This window comes from Saccopteryx bilineata, chromosome 1 (assembly GCF_036850765.1).
Source record: "Saccopteryx bilineata isolate mSacBil1 chromosome 1, mSacBil1_pri_phased_curated, whole genome shotgun sequence".
Lineage (NCBI taxonomy): Eukaryota > Metazoa > Chordata > Mammalia > Chiroptera > Emballonuridae > Saccopteryx > Saccopteryx bilineata.
The window spans coordinates 306,812,721-306,829,581 of NC_089490.1; the positions used below are offsets into that span (position 1 = coordinate 306,812,721).

Below are 16,861 nucleotides of genomic sequence, written 5' to 3' on the forward strand. Positions count from 1 at the left end.
ACAGCATATTGCTGACGCTCTGCGTTTGAACGTAGAAGGGAGGGGAGCGGTGAAGGCCCCGCGCAGCCGCAGATGGGTTTGTAGTGACGTCTTCCCGTCACCGAGTGCAGCGACATGCCGCCGGGCTCGCCCCGCCCCCTAGAGGTGAAGGGTCAACGGATTGCGTAGAGGTTCCACTGCACGCCTAGGAGCCATGGCTCCGGCGCACTTCTGCCCTCTGTGCCGCCAGACCTTCTTCTGTGGTCGCGGACATGTATACAGTCGCAAGCACAAGAGGCAGCTGAAGGCGGCTTTGGATCGGCTCTTGCCACAGGTGTGAACGTAAGGGTGGAGAGGGCCGAGCCGGCCTCGGGGCGGGGAGGCAGTGCATTGAGAATCCGAGAGGGCGGCATTTGAGGTCTCGCTCGGGTTCTCACCTGGCCTCTTTCAGATTATACCATCTCCCCGGCAGGTGGAGGCCGCCCGCAAAGGCATCCGCGCAGCTCAGGTGGTGCGGTACGTGCCCGAGCACGAGCGGTGCTGCTGGTGCCTGTGCTGCAGCTGTGAGGTGCGGAAACACATAAGTCACGGAAACCTGACAGTGCTTCACGGGGGGCTGCTGGAGCATCTGGCCAGGTGAGATCCTGGCTAGGGGGATCTCATCGAGCACGTTCGCATTTATGCGTTGGAGGGGGTATTTAGGGTGAGGGAAGGAAAGGTTTTGCAATTTGATTAGGGTAGACGGATTGTCACCGTATAGGTGTTGCCTACCTTAAGGATAGAGAGCTTTTGGCTGTCATGGTCCCAGTGATGTTGGTCCTACTGGGAACCCATCAGGGCAACTAGCTCAAGGTTATTTCCCATCACCTTCTCTTAGATTCGCATTTAAAGTTTTTTTATTTTTGGTTTATTTTAGAGAGAAAAAGAGGAAGAGAGAGAGAAACATTGATTTATTGTTCCACTTATTTATGCATTTATTGGTTGATTCTTGTATGTGCCCTGATTGGGGATCAAACCCACATCCTTGGCATATCAGAATGATGCTCTAACCAACTGAACTACCTAGTCCAGGCTAGATTCTCACATTTTTTATTGGAAGAGGGAGACTAGAAATCTGGACAAGACTAGTAACAGTATTTCTTTCTCGGCCTTGCCCAGAAGAAATGTAGATGTCAGTTTGCATTACTTATCTAGCCTGACCCGTGGTGGCGCAGTGGATAAAACATCGACTTGTAAAAAAAAAACCCAAAAAACAAAAACAAAAAAACATCGACTTGTAACAAATTATCTAATGCCTAGATGTCTGAGTAATATTTTATAATCTATCATTGAGATTACTTATACTTTCCATTCTCAGCCCAGAGCACAAGAAAGCGACAAACCGATTCTGGTGGGAGAATAAGGCTGAGGTTCAGATGAAAGAGAAATTTCTCATCTCTCCTCAAGATTATGCACAGTAAGTTGTTTCTGAAAGATGAAGTAGCAGAGTGTGAATTCTCTTGATCTGTGTCAAGTACAGGAGCTTCTTCTATTAATTGGAGAGACTTCATAATTATCTATTGTCTCTTCATGGCACTCGTTATTCTATGCCGCAGACCAACAGCACAGCTAGTAATTGCCCAGGTCCTGAGTGAGAATGACGTGGAATGAAGAAATAAAGTCAGAGAAAGAAGTATGGGATCGAGAGGTCTCTGTAAACTGATGGCAAGCCAGAACAAAGCAAAACCCCCAGTTTGCTTTATTATATAGTGCAGAGCCATTATGCAAATAAGGAAGTCTTGATATCCGGAGCGTTCAGGGTGGTATGGCCTTAGATGCTTAAGAGGAAGTCTTTTTTTTCTGAAGTTGGAAATGGGGAGACAGATTCCCGCATGCTCCCAACGGGATCCACCTGGCATGCCCTTCAGGGGGCGATGCTCCGCCCATCTGGGGCGTTGCTCTGTTGTAACCAGAGCCACTCTAGTGCCTGGGCCAATTTTGCTCCGGTGGAGCCTTGGCCTGTGGGAGGGGAAGAGAGAGACATAGAGGAAGGAGAGGGGGAGGGGTGGAGAAGCAGATGGGCGCTTCTCCTGTGTGCCCTGGCCAGGAATCGAACCCCGGACTCCTGCACGCCAGGCCGACGCTCTACCACTGAGCCAAACGGCCAGGGCCAAGGAAGTCTTAATACAAAGTCACATATATGAGGCATAAACAGGAGTCCTCTTAAGGCATAAACAGGAATCCCCCCACCATGCATAACTAAAATCAACAGTTGAACAAACAAAAGGTGAGAGGAAGGGCCTGTAAATTGCCTCTGGCTACCTAAATAATCAGAGGTTGTGGGGAAGAGCTTAGCCTTTAGCAGTTTTTTTTGTTTGTTTGTTTTTTTTACAGAGAGAGGGATAGACAGGGACAGACAGACAGACATGGAGAGAGATGAGAAGCATCAATCATTAGTTTTTCATTGCGCGTTGCAACACCTTAGTTGTTCATTGATTACTTTCTCATATGTGCCTTGACCACGGGCGGGCCTTCAGCAGACCGAGTAACCCCTTGCTGGAGCCAGAGACCTTGAGTTCAAGCTGGTGGGCTTTTTTTGCTCAAACCAGATGAGCCCGCGCTCAAGCTGGCGACCTCGGAGTCTCGAACCTGGGTCCTCTGCATCCCAGTCCGACGCTTTATCCACTGCGCCACTGCCTGGTCAGGCTAGCCTTTAGCAGTTTAAGCTAGCAAGTGAGGTGGGGGGGATGGGCAGCAAGGACCCTGTCAGTTTACTGCCAGTCCCCCACACCTCTGTCCCCCAGAAATCTAAATTGCAAGGACCCTATCAGCTTGCAGTCTCCCACAAGTCTAGGCACTAATTGGACTCAAAAGAAGTATGACAGTCTTTGTTATTTATTTTAATTTATTTTCTTTTTTATTTTTTTACAGAGACAGAGAGAGAGTCAGAGTGAGGGATAGACAGGAACGGAGAGATGAGAAGCATCAATCATTAGTTTTTCGTTGCGCATTGCAACACCTTAGTTGTTCATTGATTGCTTTCTCATATGTGCCTTGACCATAGGCCTTCAGCAGACCGAGTAACCCCTTGCTTGAGCCAGTGACCTTGGGTCCAAGCTGGTGAATTTTTTTGCTCAAACCAGATGAGCCCACACTCAAGCTGGCGACCTCGGGGTCTCAAACCTGGGTCTTCCACATCCCAGTCCGACGCTCTATCCACTGCGCCACCGCCTGGTCAGGCAGTATGCTGGTCTTTGAAAGGTTTATAACCTAGTTGGGGATGGGATTTACAATGCATTTAGCAAATAGAAAACAATATATAGTAAAATTTGACTATAATCAACTATTTAAATATATGGCACAGTGAATACTAAGCCCCTTTAAGAATAGAGGTTGTTTATAGTGTATAAAAAACTGGTGCTCACCCAATACCCACACTTAATACAGTAGTTTTAGACAGTATTTTAACTGGCCTCTGGAGGACCCTTAGAAACAGGTGTAGCATGCTGGTCAGCACAGAGGGGGTTGAGCCCTGGCTGCCTCAAGAAGAGGACACAGGCAGCCTCATAACACCACTTTTATTGGTACCATATTGAGATTATGGGATGTGCAACCCAAGGGGATCTCAGGGCCAAAGTTACAGAGAAACTCTTGGTGTCTATGGTATTATTCCTTCCTACTCAATGTGGAAAATAAGGAGGGAATAATAAAAATGCCTAAATTCACTATCTTGCCTTCAAACCTGTGGTTCAAATAGGGAGGAGATGGGAATTTGAGGACAATAAGTGCTCACTTCTCATACTCTAACCCAGTTACATATGGTTTTTGGTAGGTGAATATATAGTTGAGCAGAAACGTTTACAATTGAGAATTCTGAGGATAGACTCTTGCAACTTTTTATTTAAATATAGTTTTGATTTTTAACCTTAGAATTTCAAGCACACACACAAGACCAGACAAGGCCAACCAAGCCTGACTGACTGGTAATAATTACATGAGCCACTTTTAGGTTTCAACAGTTTATTAATTATATGAACAGAAAGAGTAAGCCCTGCTGCCAGCTTCCCAGCCCCTTGTCCCACATGCCAAAAAGGACCACACTAAAACAAAAAGGGCTGGGTCACCTCAGGATGAACTGTGAGGAGTTTCTGGGGAGCCAGGTATAGACGGTAGCTACATGGTTTTAAAGTCTGCAGCTCCACTCTGAGGGGCAGGGCAGAAAGCTCTCTTCATCAGAACTGGGGAGTTGATGAGGAACTGTCCCATGACAGCCACCTAAGGAAGAAAGGAAAGGAAGTGAGAGATGGCCTTATAGCAGCTCCTTTCAAGCCTCCTGTCCTTTTGTGTTCTGGGAAGATCACACAAGCATTCACCCAAGACTGATTAGCTGTAGTTCAAGGTTTTGCCAGTATGGATATATGCAAGGTCGCCAGGGCACCATCAGAGAGCCATTCACCCACATGCATGTTTTAGATATTAAAATCTGGGCCTGACCTGTGGTGGCTCAGTGGATAAAGCGTCGACCTGGAATGCTGAGGTCGCCGGTTCAAAACCCTGGGCTTGCCTGGTCAAGGCACATATGGGAGTTGATGCTTCCTGTTCCTCCCTCCCCCTTCTCTCTCTCTCTCTCTCTTTCTCTCTCTCTCTCTCATCCTTTCTTCTCTCTAAAAATTAATAAAAGTTGGCCTGACCTGTGGTGGCGCAGTGGATAAAGCGTCGACCTGGAAATGCTGAGGTCGCCGGTTCGAAACCCTGGGCTTGCCTGGTCAAGGCACATATGGGAGTTGATGCTTCCAGCTCCTCCCCCCTATCTCTCTCTCCTCTCTGTCTCTCTCTGTCTCTCTCTCTCTCCTCTCTAAAATGAATAAATAAATAAAGAACAAATAGTTGTATTATACAATGTAACAAATAGATCATACAATTAATATTCTTAAAAAAAAAAAATTAATAAAAGTAAATATTAAAATCTGATTAGAAAACATCCAGAAATTGACAGTAAAGACAAATTTCCATAATTATAAATCAAATTGATAACAATTACAAACAAAAGAATTCAAGTAACTTATTAATTTCTTGTGTTGACATGGTTTCAAGTGTCCCACTCAATATAACACCCTGTACTCACTGCATCCTGCTCCCTCATGCCCCATGCAGTCTCTTTCCACCACCACAAGTAACTTTTTTTTTTTTGACAGAGACACAGAGTCAGAGAGAGGGACAGATAGAGAAAGACAGACAGGAAGGGAGAGATGAGAAGCATCAATTCTTTGTTGCAGCACCTTAGTTGTTCACTGATTGCTTTCTCATATGTGCCTTGACTAGGGGGCTACAGCAGAGCAAGTGACCCCTTGCTCAAGCCAGCAACCTTTGGGCTGCCTGGTCAGGCATGAAATTTTTTTTTTAGATTTTATTCATTTTAGAGAGGAGAGAGAGAGAGGAGAGAGAGAGAGAGAGAGAGAGAGAGAGAGAGAGAGAGAGAAAGGGGGGAGGAGCAGGAAGCATCAACTCCCATATGTGCCTTGACCAGGGAAACCAGGGTTTTGAACTGGTGACCTCAGAATTCCAGGTTGACACTTTAGCCACTGCGCCATCACAGGTCAGGCTGAATTTTTGATTTAATAAAATCCCAGAAACTTTTGGGCTCAAGCCAGCAACCATGGGTCCTGTCTGTAATCCCATGGTCAAGCTAAAGACCCCACACTCAAGCTAGCAACCTCGGGGTATGCCAGGCCAATGCTCTATCCACTGCTCACTGCCTGGTCAGGTGAGAAATATTTTTTTAATGCATTAAATTTTTTTTTTACTTACTGGTTTTTTTATACAGAGAAAAAAACCCATAAATTTGTTATTCCACCCATTCATCCATTGGGTAATTTGTGTGTGTGTGTGTGTGTGTGTGTGTGTGTGTGTGGCAGAGAGTCAGAGAGAGGGACAGACAGACAGGAAGGGAGAGAGATGAGAAACATCAATTCTTCATTGTGGTTCCTTAGTTGTTCATCGATTGATTTCTCATATGTGCCTTGACCAGGGGGCTACAGCAGACCGAGTAACCCCTTGCTCAAGCCAGCGACCTTGGGCTCAAGCTGGTGAGCCTTGCTCAAACCCAATGAGCCCGCGCTCAAGCTGGAGACCTTGGGGTCTCGAATCTTGGTCTTCCCCGTCCCAGTCTGACACTCTATCCACTGCACCACCGCCTGATCAGGCCATTGGGTAATCTTTTTTTTTTTTTTGTATTTTTCTGAAGCTGGAAACGGAGAGAGACAGTCAGACAGACTCCCGCATGCGCCCGACAGGGATCCACCCGGCATGCCCACCAGGGGGCGACGCTCTGCCCACCAGGGGGCGATACTCTGCCCCTCCAGGGTGTAGCTCTGTTGCGACCAGAGCCACTCTAACGCCTGGGGCAGAGGCCAAGGAGCCATCCCCAGCACCTGGACCATCTTTGCTCCAATAGAGCCTCGCTGCAGGAGGGGAAGAGAGAGACAGAGAGGAAGGAGAAGGGGAGGCATGGAGAAGCAGATGGGCGCTTCTGTGTGCCCTGGCCAGGAATCAAACCCAAGACTTCTGCACGCCAGGCCGACGCTCTACCACTGAGCCAACCGGCCAGTAAATAAAGTCTTTTTTTTTTTTAAAGACTTTATTCAAGAAGTGGGGAGGAGCAGGAAGCATCAATTCCCATATGTGCCTTGACCTGGCAAGCCCAGGATTTCGAACCGGCAACCTCAGTGTTCCAGGTCAACGCTTTATCCACTGTGCCACACTGGTCAGGCTATTAGGTAATTCTTGTATGTGCCCTAACCAGGGATCAAAACTCAAAACCCTAGCACATCTGGATGATACTCAGTAGTTTTTAACCACTAGTCTGCCAGAAATTTTGTGCCAGTCAGCAAGTTAACCAGCCTGATGTTATGTGAACGTTTTAGACTCGGTGGTTATAGACTCTATAATCTTCATATACTGTATCAGGATGGTTACCTCTTTCATGGACCAGCACCGGTCCATGGACACAGTTGAAAACCACTGCTCTAACCATGAGCTACACGGCTATTGGAAAATTGATTTCAGGTTCAGAGCAATGCAAGTACACTGCTCATAAAAATTATGGGATATTTTACCGCTATTTATTTTGAAATACCCCTAATTTTTGTGAGCAGTATACGTGGTTAGCTCATGGAGTGGACTCCAGAGGACAAAGGAGTTAGTTTGAAGGGGTTATCTCTAGCTGCATATGGGATAATTTGAATATTTTAAAAAGTAATTGATTTTCTTAAACATGGTAATGGTTTCATAGACTGTTCTCAGGTGATGCATGCTGAAATACTTAAAGTTAGGTCTCATGATGTTTAAAACCCATTTTTGTTTTGGCAAAAAGAAGTATGTGTATAAAAGAGAATTGAGAGCCAGTATGGCAAAATGTTAACAGTGTCTGGATGGGAGGTACACAGGTATTCATGATACTATTTCTTTCTGAGTTTGAAAAAACTTATCTACTGAGGATCTTTTCACAACTGACAGGGCCTGGGGTTCTGGGCTGACTTGCTCTTTTTCTTTTTAGATTCAAGAAATCCATGGTGAAAGGTTTGGATTCTTATGAAGAAAAAGAGGATGAGGTGATCAAAGAGGTAAGTTAAGGAAAGGCCTCTGCAGGACCCAGCCTTGATGGTCTTGTATCTTCTAAGCAGCTTCTCTCCACAGATGGCAGCTCGGATTCGTGAGGTGGAGCATAGCCGGCAGGAGGTGGTTCGGTCTGTTTTAGAGGTTGGTTTCCCTCGGAGAAGCCAGAGCAGTATCCAAATCCACTGATCCCTAATTGTCCCAGGTGCAGCATTTTACCTACCACATCTAAGAAAAGTCTTGGACAGTATCGTTTGCCTACCCCACTTGAATTCCCTTACCTGTCCCACCAGGGGGCAGGCCTTGCCAGTGGAGATGTGGGCAGGGTTAGGAGGCAGGGGAGAATTTGCAAGATGGGCAGTACCCTCCATATGCAAATTTGTTTCCTTCTGGAGGCTGAGATTGTGGCCTAGGCAGACTCTTAAGCATCCTAGACACATTTATTTTTCCTGAATCAAACTCAGCCTCAGGCACTGCCAGACCCAGAAGAGGGCTCTTCAGTACCTGGAAGCTGGAAAGAGAACAGGTAAGACTGTAAGGTAATCTCTCATTGAGAGTTTGACCTGTTAGAGCCGTGTAACTTTTTGGCTGGGATATGGGAACAAATCTTATCTTGGCTATCCTCATGACTCAAGGACCTCATCTGCCAGCCTTGCTCCTGTTTCTTTTTCAGCCAAGTAGCCTCCACCTCACAGCAGCCCTCATACTTGGACCTGCCAGCAGCTGCAGAGCCTAACTGGATAGTGACAGGACCTCTGACATTCATTGGCTATCAGGTACAATGGTGAAGCCAGCCAGGAAAGAGCCGTGCCCCTTCAGCTCCCAGAATACCTCTCCCGAGTTTCCTACCCATTCTTGTCTTTTCCCTCTTCTTGCACTGTTCCATGGTGTAGTATTTTCAGACATCTTTCCTCATTCTCCACCCACACCTGTTGCCCCATTGCCACTTAGGAGTGCCAATACCTAAATTCTATCTTCTGAAGAACCCACAGTTCCAACTTAAAACAGCTATAGATGTCCCACAGGCATTGGAAATTAATCCCCTTCCATATTTCCAGTAACTAGATGCAGATCCCTATCCCCTCCAGTTCCCACATCCTACTAGTATGTCTTTTACCTCAAAACAAATTGGCTTTCTGGGGACAATTCCTATTCCTTCCTGTAATCCTGTTTCCATCACAGGAAATCATTGCAGCACCTGTCTAATCTACTGCAGCTGTACTACTGTGCTTTTTTGCGCATGCAGCTGCCATTGCCTTAAATACTGTGCTTTCTTCCCCTCACCTAGTCATGTCACTTTTTCATGGAAGGCTTATCTGAGGTCATGTGTTATAAATGGTGGTACTACCATATAAAAAGCTGTGAATGTAACTTATACTTAATTCTCTTCCCCAATATGTATGCTGTGAGGAAACTGTCTTGTATACTTGGCACATAGTAGGCACATCTCCACTATTAAGATGAGTCCCTTGAGGACAGGACTTTCAGTGATTTACTGTGCTCTTAAGATGTAGCATCAACAAGGTGTGGAATTAGCATTGTGGCACTGGTTCTATCCACTTCCTATAAAGCTTGTCCTTTCTCTGTGAGTAGCCTATCGTCTCTTGACTTTCTATACCTAGATTTTTTTTTCCTGTTTCCAACTACAGGATACACCAGGAGTTGGTAACATCCACTCAGGTAAGGCCCAGAACAGTATTTCTCAATTTATTCGAGTTGAATTGCTTCTCAGCCTTTTTGTTAAGTTCAAGTGTATTATCTTCTGAACAGTTTGATGTTTGCCTGACCTGTGGTGGTACAGTGGGTAAAGAATTCAACCTGGAATGCTAGGGTGGCCGGTTTAAAACAATGGGCTTGTCCGGTCAAGGCACACGTGGGAAGCAACTACTACAAGTTGATACTCCCCCACTCTAACCACCTTCCCCTCACTTCTCTCCTCTCTCTAAAACTCAATAAAATCATTTAAAAGTGTTTTTATTTTTTTTTTTTATTTTATTATTATTTTTTACAGAGACAATGAGTCAGAGAGAGGGACAGACAGGGACAGACAGACAGGAACGGAGAGATGAGAAGCATCAATCATTAGTTTTTCATTGCGCGTTGCAACACCTTAGTTGTTCATTGATTGCTTTCTCATATGTGCCTTGACCGCGGGCCTTCAGCAGACAGAGCAACCCCTTGCTGGAGCCAGCGACCTTGGGTTCAAGCTGGTGGGCTTTTGCTCAAACCAGATGAGCCGTGCTCAAGCTGGAGACCTCGGGGTCTCGAACCTGAGTCCTCTGCATCCCAGTCCGAGGCTCTATCCACTGCGCCACCGCCTGGTCAGGCTAAAAGTGTTTTTATTGACTGGTTTTAGCAAGAGAGGAAGGGGTGAGAGATAGAAACATCAGTCCATTCCTGTATGTGCCCTGACCAGGGACTGAACTGGCAACCTCTGCACTTTGGGTGATGCTCTAACCTTCTAAGCTATCCGGCCAGGGCAATAAATCATTAAAAAAAAAGTTTCGGCCCTGGCAGGTTGGCTCAGTGGTAGAGCGTCGGCCTGGCGTGCAAGGGGTCCCGGGTTCGATTACCGGCCAGGGCACACAGGAGAAGCGCCCATCTGCTTCTCCACCCCTCCCCCTCTCCTTCCTCTCTGTCTCTCTCTCCCCCTCCCACAGCGAGGCTCCATTGGAGCAAAGGTGGCCCGGGTGCTGGGGATGGCTCCTTGGCCTCTGCCCCAGGCGCTAGAGTGGCTCTGGTCGCAACAGAGGGTCGCCCCCTGGTGGGCGTGCCCGGTGGATCCCGGTTGGGCGCATGCAGGAGTCTGTCTGACTCCCCATTTCCAGCTTTGGAAAAATACAAAAATAAATAAATAATAATAAAAAAAATAGTTTCATGTCTGATACACCCTCTGAGGACAATAAATTAAATGGATTTTTGAAGCAGGACAATTAACTAGGAGCTTACTCTGTCCACTCCACGCACAGACCCCACTACTGCTGTTTAGCAGTATATATGAATAAAGATGTGATATATACATATACACACAATGGGATATTATTCAGCAACAAAAAGAATAGAATAAAGTTTTGTCATTTGCAACAACATGGATAGACTTAATGGGCATTATGCTAAGTGAAATAAGACACTGTGCAATCTTACTCATGTGGAATCTAAAAAACAAACTGAATAAACAAAAATAGACACAGACCCATAAAGAACAAGCTAATTCCCAAAGTGTAGGGAATGGAGTATGGGAATGGAAAGAAAAACCACTATCTGATAAAGGACTTGGAACCTGAAATATAAAATCAAAACGTAATAGAAGCCTATAAAGTGATGCTTGTCTGGATGGCTAAAATTAAAGACTGAACATGGCCTGACCTATGGTGGCACAGTGAGTAAAAGCATTGACCTGGAGTGCTGAGATTGCTGGTTCAGGCACATACAGGAAACTACTACTAGGAGTTGATGCTTCCTGTTTCTCCCCAACCCCTTGCTCGCTCGCTCTCCCCCCCCCTCTCTAAAAATCAGTAAATAAAATCTTTAAAATAAATAAAATTACTGAACACGTGTTAAAGAACATTCATTGCTTGGTGAGATGTAAAATGGCACCACCACTGTGACTTAAAATTAAACCTCCATTATGGCCTGACCAGGCAGTGGTGCAGTGGATAGCGCGTTGGACTGGGATGTGGAAGACCCAGGTTCGAGATCCCCAAGCTTGCCAGCTTGAGCGCGGGCCCATCTGGTTTGAGCAAAAAGCTCACCCAAGGTCGCTGACTTGAGCAAGGGGTTACTCCATCTGCTGAAGGCCCACGGTCAAGGCACATGAGAAAGCAATCAATGAACTACTAAGGTGTTGCAAGGAAAAGCTGATGATTGATGCTTCTCATCTCTGTTCCTGCCTATCCCTATCTATCCCTCTCTGACTCGCACTCTGTTTCTGGAAAAAAAAAAAAAAAAAAAGACTGATGTTCACAAACTAGCAGAAGAGCATCATGTCACATCCCACTTTTAAGAACTAAAGTAAAGTCCATTTAAAAAAAACAAAAACCGCCTGACCTGTGGTGGCGCAGTGGATAAAGCATCGACCTGGAAATGCTGAGGTCGCTGGTTCGAAACCCTGGGCTTGCCCGGTCAAGGCACATATGGGAGTTGATGCTTCCAGCTCCTCCCCCCTTCTCTCTCTCTCTCCTCTCTAAAAAAAATGAATAAATAAAATTAAAAAAAAAAAAAAAAAAAAGAAAAAAAAAACAAAAACCCTCCATTATGCCCTAGCTCAATTGGTTAGAGCAGGGGTAGTCAAACTTTATACCTACCACCCACTTTTGTATCTGTTAGTAGTAAAATTTTCTAACTGCCCACCAGTTCCATAGTAATGGTGATTTATAAAGTAGAGAAGTAACTTTACTTTATAAAATTTATAAAGCAGAGTTACAGCAAGTTAAAGCATATAATTACTTACCAAGTACTTTATGTCGGATTTTCACTAAGTTTGGCAGAATAAATCTTTATAAAACAACTTACTATAGTTAAATCTATTTTTTTTTTATACTTTGGTTGTTTTGTTACCACCCACCACGAAAGCTAGAATGCCCCCTAGAGGGCAGTAGGGACCAGGTTGACTACCACTGGGTTAGAGCATCATCCCGAAGCATGGAGGTTGCCGGTTCAGTACTTGGTGAGGGCACATACAGGATCAGATTAATGTTCCTGTCTCCTCTCTCTCCCTTTCTCTCTTGCTAAAATTAGTAAATATTTAAAAACAAAAACTCCCTAAATTATGATCCAGCCATTCCAAGAGAAAAGCCTAAACACAAATTGCTACAGCAGGTTTGTTTTTAGGAACCCAAAACTGGAAATACAGATGTTCGATAAAATGAACAATGGAATAGTACTCAAAGGAGGAACTTTTGATATGTGTACCACAGATTAATTCCATAACTATGCAAGAGCCTTAATTTCTGTTTAACAGGTTGGTCTTTTCTAGGTGCCACCCCCCCCTGGATGGTCCAAGATGAGGAATTCAGCTCTGGGAACGAAGCAATAGGACCTTCGTATGAAGAATTTCTTAAAGAAAGTGAGTAAACCAATTCAGGAATGGCAGTGAGCCTGAACAGGCAGTGGCGCAGTGGACAGAGCATTGGACTGGGATGTGGAGGTTCAAGACCCCAAGGTTGCCAGTTTGAGCACGGGCTCATCTAGTTTGAGCAAAGTTCACCAGCTTGGACCCAAGGTCGCTGGCTTGAGCAAGGGGTCAACTTGGTCTGCTGAAGGCCCACGGTCAAGGCACATATGAGAAAGCAATCAGTGAACTAAGTAAGGTGTCGCAAGGAAAAACTGATGATTGATGCTTCTCATCTCTCTCCGTTCCTGCCTGCCTGTCCCTATCTATCCCTCTGACTCAAAAAAAAAAAAAGGCAGTGAGGTAGGTGTTCTTTTATCTTCCTACTCAAAGAAAAACCATTTATCATTAGAGGAGAAACAGAAATTGAAGAAACTCCCACCAGACAGAGTCGGGGCCAACTTTGATCACAGCTCCAGCACCAATGCAGGCTGGCTGCCCTCATTCGGCCGCGTCTGGAATAATGGACGCCGCTGGCAATCCAGGTATGGTCCAGTGCCACAACCCCAACCCACCACCCCTTTGGAGATCTAACCCTTTAGTCCTATTAACCCTATGAGTAGTGAGTTTTTTGTTAACCCTTTGAGTGAGGACATACATGAATATTTGTAATACTCAAAGGGTTAACCCTTTCCTTTCAGGCATCAATTCAAAACGGAAGCTGCCGCAAGGAACAAACAACAGTCACACAAAGAAAAAAAAACAATGGTTTCCTGATACTTTTCCAATCACCACAGGACTTAAAGCCAAGTCAGCAAACAGACATACCCACTTACTGGTTTAATAAAGCTTTATTTTTAAAAATGTACAGTTGGTGGGACCTGCAAAAAAATTAAAAAGAATCAGTAGAATCTTGTAAAGGGGACACATACTGCCTACACAACGAGCCCCTGGAGTCTTGCTCACCTGCTCATGCATCTTCACCAGCAGCTGGGGCATCCCCACCTTTGGTGTTTCTGGTGTAAATTACTTGAGCTCTGTGCTTTGAAACGAGTTTAATAAGTCCTAAGAAGAAAAAGGTTTCAAATAGTACTGAGATACTAATAACAGACATCAGAAAGTGAATTGTATATCCTTTCCCAAAACAAATGCTGGCCCTGGCGGGTTGGCTCAGTGGTAGAGCATGGGCCTGGCGCGCAGGAGTCCGGAGCTCGATTCCTGGCCAGGGCACACAGGAGAAGCGCCCATCTGCTTCTCCACCCCTCCCGCTCTCCTTCCTCTCTGTCTCTCTCTTCCCCTTGGCAGCCAAGGCTCCATTGGAGCAAAGTTGGCCCGGGCGCTTAGGATGGCTCCATGGCCTCTGTCTCAGGCGCTAGAATGGCTCTGGTCGCAACAGAGCAACGCCCCAGATGGGCAGAGCAACGCCCCAGATGGGCAGAGCATCGCCCCCTGGTGGGCATGCCGGGTGGATCTCAGTCAGGCACATGCAGGAGTCTGACTGCCTCCGTTTCCAACTTCAGAAAAATACAAACAAAACACAGAAATGCTGAATTAGATCATGAAAGTTTACTAACAGACATGCCTGTATTTCTTGGTGGTAATCTAATTTTACTTGTTCTTTCTAAATGAAGAACCCATTACCTGCTCTTCAGATGGCCACCCTCCCAGCACTTTGTTCATATTACTAACCACCACCAGTTAGCCTGAACCCATTTCTAAAAATTCTAGGGTCTTGGCCAGTTAGCTCAGTTAGTTAAAGCATCTTTCTGACACACCAAGGCTATGGGTTTGATTCCCAGTCAAGTCACACACAAGAAACCAACCAATGAATACATAAGCAGAAAAATAAATCAATCTTTCTCTTTCCCTTCCTCTCTGAAATCAATTTAAGATGGCTAACACGGCCGGACCTGTGGTGGTGCAGTGGATAAAGCGTCGACCTGGAAATGCTGAGGTCGCCGGTTCAAAACCCTGGGCTTGCCTGGTCAAGGCACATATGGGAGTTGATGCTTCTAGCTCCTCCCCCCTTCTCCCTCTCCCTCTCTCTCTCTGTGTCTCCCTCTCCTCTCTAAAATGAATAAATAAAAAATAAAAATATAAAAAAAAAAACTTTATTAAAAAAAAAAAAAAGATGGCTAACACGGTCAGGTCAATTTAATGCGCAAAACCACACCAATACTATATACCCTTCTTACCTTTACTAAGGAGCTCCTGTAGGGCGGCCCTGGCCAAGGAACCACGGATCTTCAGTCTCTCAGAGACAACAGCTGGGGTTATAAGCTTATAGTTGGGAACTTCCTTACAGAGTTTGTCATATGTTGCTTTGTCAAACAAGACCAGGTTATTGAGCTTGTCCCGAACTTTGCCTTTGGACCACTTCTGCTCACAAAAACAAAAGGGAAAGAAACTGCTGCTGAAAGCATTACCCATTTTCTTCCCAAACAACCTGTGTCAGAGAAATCTTTCCATATTTATAGGGCAGTACTGAGAGGGTTGCTCTGTTCCTTGGCCTGCAGAAACCTATGAAATTCAAGATTTGCAGAAACTCTACAAATTAAGATTCAAATAATTACAAAGGCAGGCAATAAAGAGACCCAGGTAAATTTTAATGGCATTACATACATTAAATTGACACGTTTGAGACTTTCCAATATGGGCTGAGCACCACCAAACTAATTAAAATAGTATTACACCTTGGTCAGGTGGCTTAGTGGGTAGAGTTGTCCCGGCATTCCCAGGTCATGGGTTAGGTCCCTGGTCAGGGCACATATAAGAAGCAACCAATGAGTGCACAACAAAATAGAATGGCTCAGTGGGACAAGTTGATGCTTCTCTTTCTCCCTCCCTCTTTTTTTTTTTTTTTTTTAAATTTTATTTTATTTATTCATTTTAGAAAGGGGAGAGAGAGAGAGAGAGAGAGAAGAGAGAGAGACAGAGAGAGAGAAGGGGGGAGAAGCTGGAAGCATCAACTCCCATATGTGCCTTGACCAGGCAAGCCCAGGGTTTCGAACCAGCGACCTCAGCATTCCAGGTTGACGCTTTATCCACTGCGCCACCACAGGTCAGGCTTTCTCCCTCCCTCTTAAAGCAATAAAAAATTTTTAGGAAAGAAAAATATGAATGCATTAAAAAAATGTAACAACAGATCGATGTTTTCTATTCTTTAGGATCATTAGAATCTGTAAAAAAAAAAATTTTTTTAATAAAGTATGGTAGGCATCAGAACAAATGCTTTATACATACTGAATTTCGAAGTAGTATGTACCACCTCATTCTTCGAGTGAGAATGGTGAGCCTGACCAGCATAGACCTGGAACTTAGATCGCCAGTTCGAAAGCCCTGGCTTGCTCATCAAGGCGCCTACGAATGCTCCTTGCTTCCTCTCCCCTCCCCCTCTAAAATCAATAGATAAAATCTTTATTTTAAAAAGTGAGAATGGTGATAAGAGAATAAGCTTTAATGCTTTGACTCTACACAACGTTAAAAACCATGTATTTGTTACATTACTACAGCTATATAAGACGGACACCCCCAATCTCCCTTATTCTTAGAGGAGCTCCTACCTTCTTTTTGGCCTTGCCCCCAGACTTGTTCACTGGGTCTTTGTCTTTCTTGGCCGATTTTCCAGCATCTTTCTTCTTCTTGTCGTCCTTGGGCGGCTGTTAAAGAAAAGCGGGAATACCCACATTCGCCTATTACTGCGCCTCGGGTCGAGCTCCACTGATGGAGCACGCGGGCGAACACCCCCGCCCGCTATTGGAGCGGCAGCCCGGCAGTTCAGGCCGTCCTCCTTCCAGTGGGACCTCCACTGCACTCGGGCATCGTCTGGCTCTCAGGCTCGCACCGGCTCCACAAAGCTACACTCACCATGGCGAAACTCCAACACAGGCCACTACCACTGCTGCCTCGACAAGATGTCGGACTAAAAGGAAACGCCGCTCACCAACAAGGCCAGAAACCTTCACCCACGGCGAGTGCTTCCGGGGCAAGGGGCGGGGCCCCGCGGAGGCCGTTTAAGCTGTAAGTGTGCCAGCGGTTGAACTCAGGATCATCAGCTGCACACCCGAGCGCTGTTTCGCTTTGTAGGGCTTTGCTGCTAGTTTTGAAGCCGTCACACGTTGCTTAGTCCTAGCGCTAAGAACCAGGACAGAGAAACGGAAAACAATGTATCAGGTTCCGGCAACTGATTTTCCAGCGTTACACCCAAGCGTGTTGTCTCAGTGCGCAAGCGCCGCAGCC

General features: G+C 45.6%; 2 protein-coding genes across 5 annotated transcripts; one reads left to right on the forward strand and one right to left on the reverse strand.

Moving 5' to 3' along the window:
• The first annotated feature begins 169 nt into the window (after positions 1-169).
• CENATAC (centrosomal AT-AC splicing factor) lies at positions 170-13,457 on the forward strand. 3 transcript variants are annotated; one of them, XM_066246275.1, is made up of 11 exons: positions 170-313; positions 431-615; positions 1,337-1,435; positions 7,514-7,580; positions 7,654-7,716; positions 8,037-8,098; positions 8,246-8,348; positions 9,222-9,252; positions 12,548-12,637; positions 13,035-13,167; positions 13,324-13,457. In XM_066246275.1, exons 1-11 carry the CDS (start codon positions 194-196, stop codon positions 13,397-13,399), a joined length of 1,029 nt encoding a protein of 342 aa, XP_066102372.1. In that variant the 5' UTR covers positions 170-193; the 3' UTR covers positions 13,400-13,457. The 3 variants fall into 3 exon arrangements, with proteins under 3 accessions (XP_066102372.1, XP_066102381.1, XP_066102391.1); XM_066246284.1 differs by having other exon boundaries at positions 452-615; XM_066246294.1 differs by lacking the exon at positions 1,337-1,435.
• On the reverse strand, positions 3,973-16,840 carry RPS25 (ribosomal protein S25). Of its 2 annotated transcripts, XM_066246320.1 has the most exons (5): positions 16,490-16,840; positions 16,186-16,281; positions 14,818-15,001; positions 13,589-13,687; positions 13,455-13,503 (listed from the first exon to the last, which is right to left on the reverse strand). In XM_066246320.1, exons 1-4 carry the CDS (start codon positions 16,490-16,492, stop codon positions 13,593-13,595), a joined length of 378 nt encoding a protein of 125 aa, XP_066102417.1. In that variant the 5' UTR covers positions 16,493-16,840; the 3' UTR covers positions 13,455-13,503; positions 13,589-13,592. The 2 variants fall into 2 exon arrangements, with proteins under 2 accessions (XP_066102428.1, XP_066102417.1); XM_066246331.1 differs by lacking the exons at positions 13,455-13,503; positions 13,589-13,687 and adding an exon at positions 3,973-4,233.
• Positions 16,841-16,861: the final 21 nt, after the last annotated feature.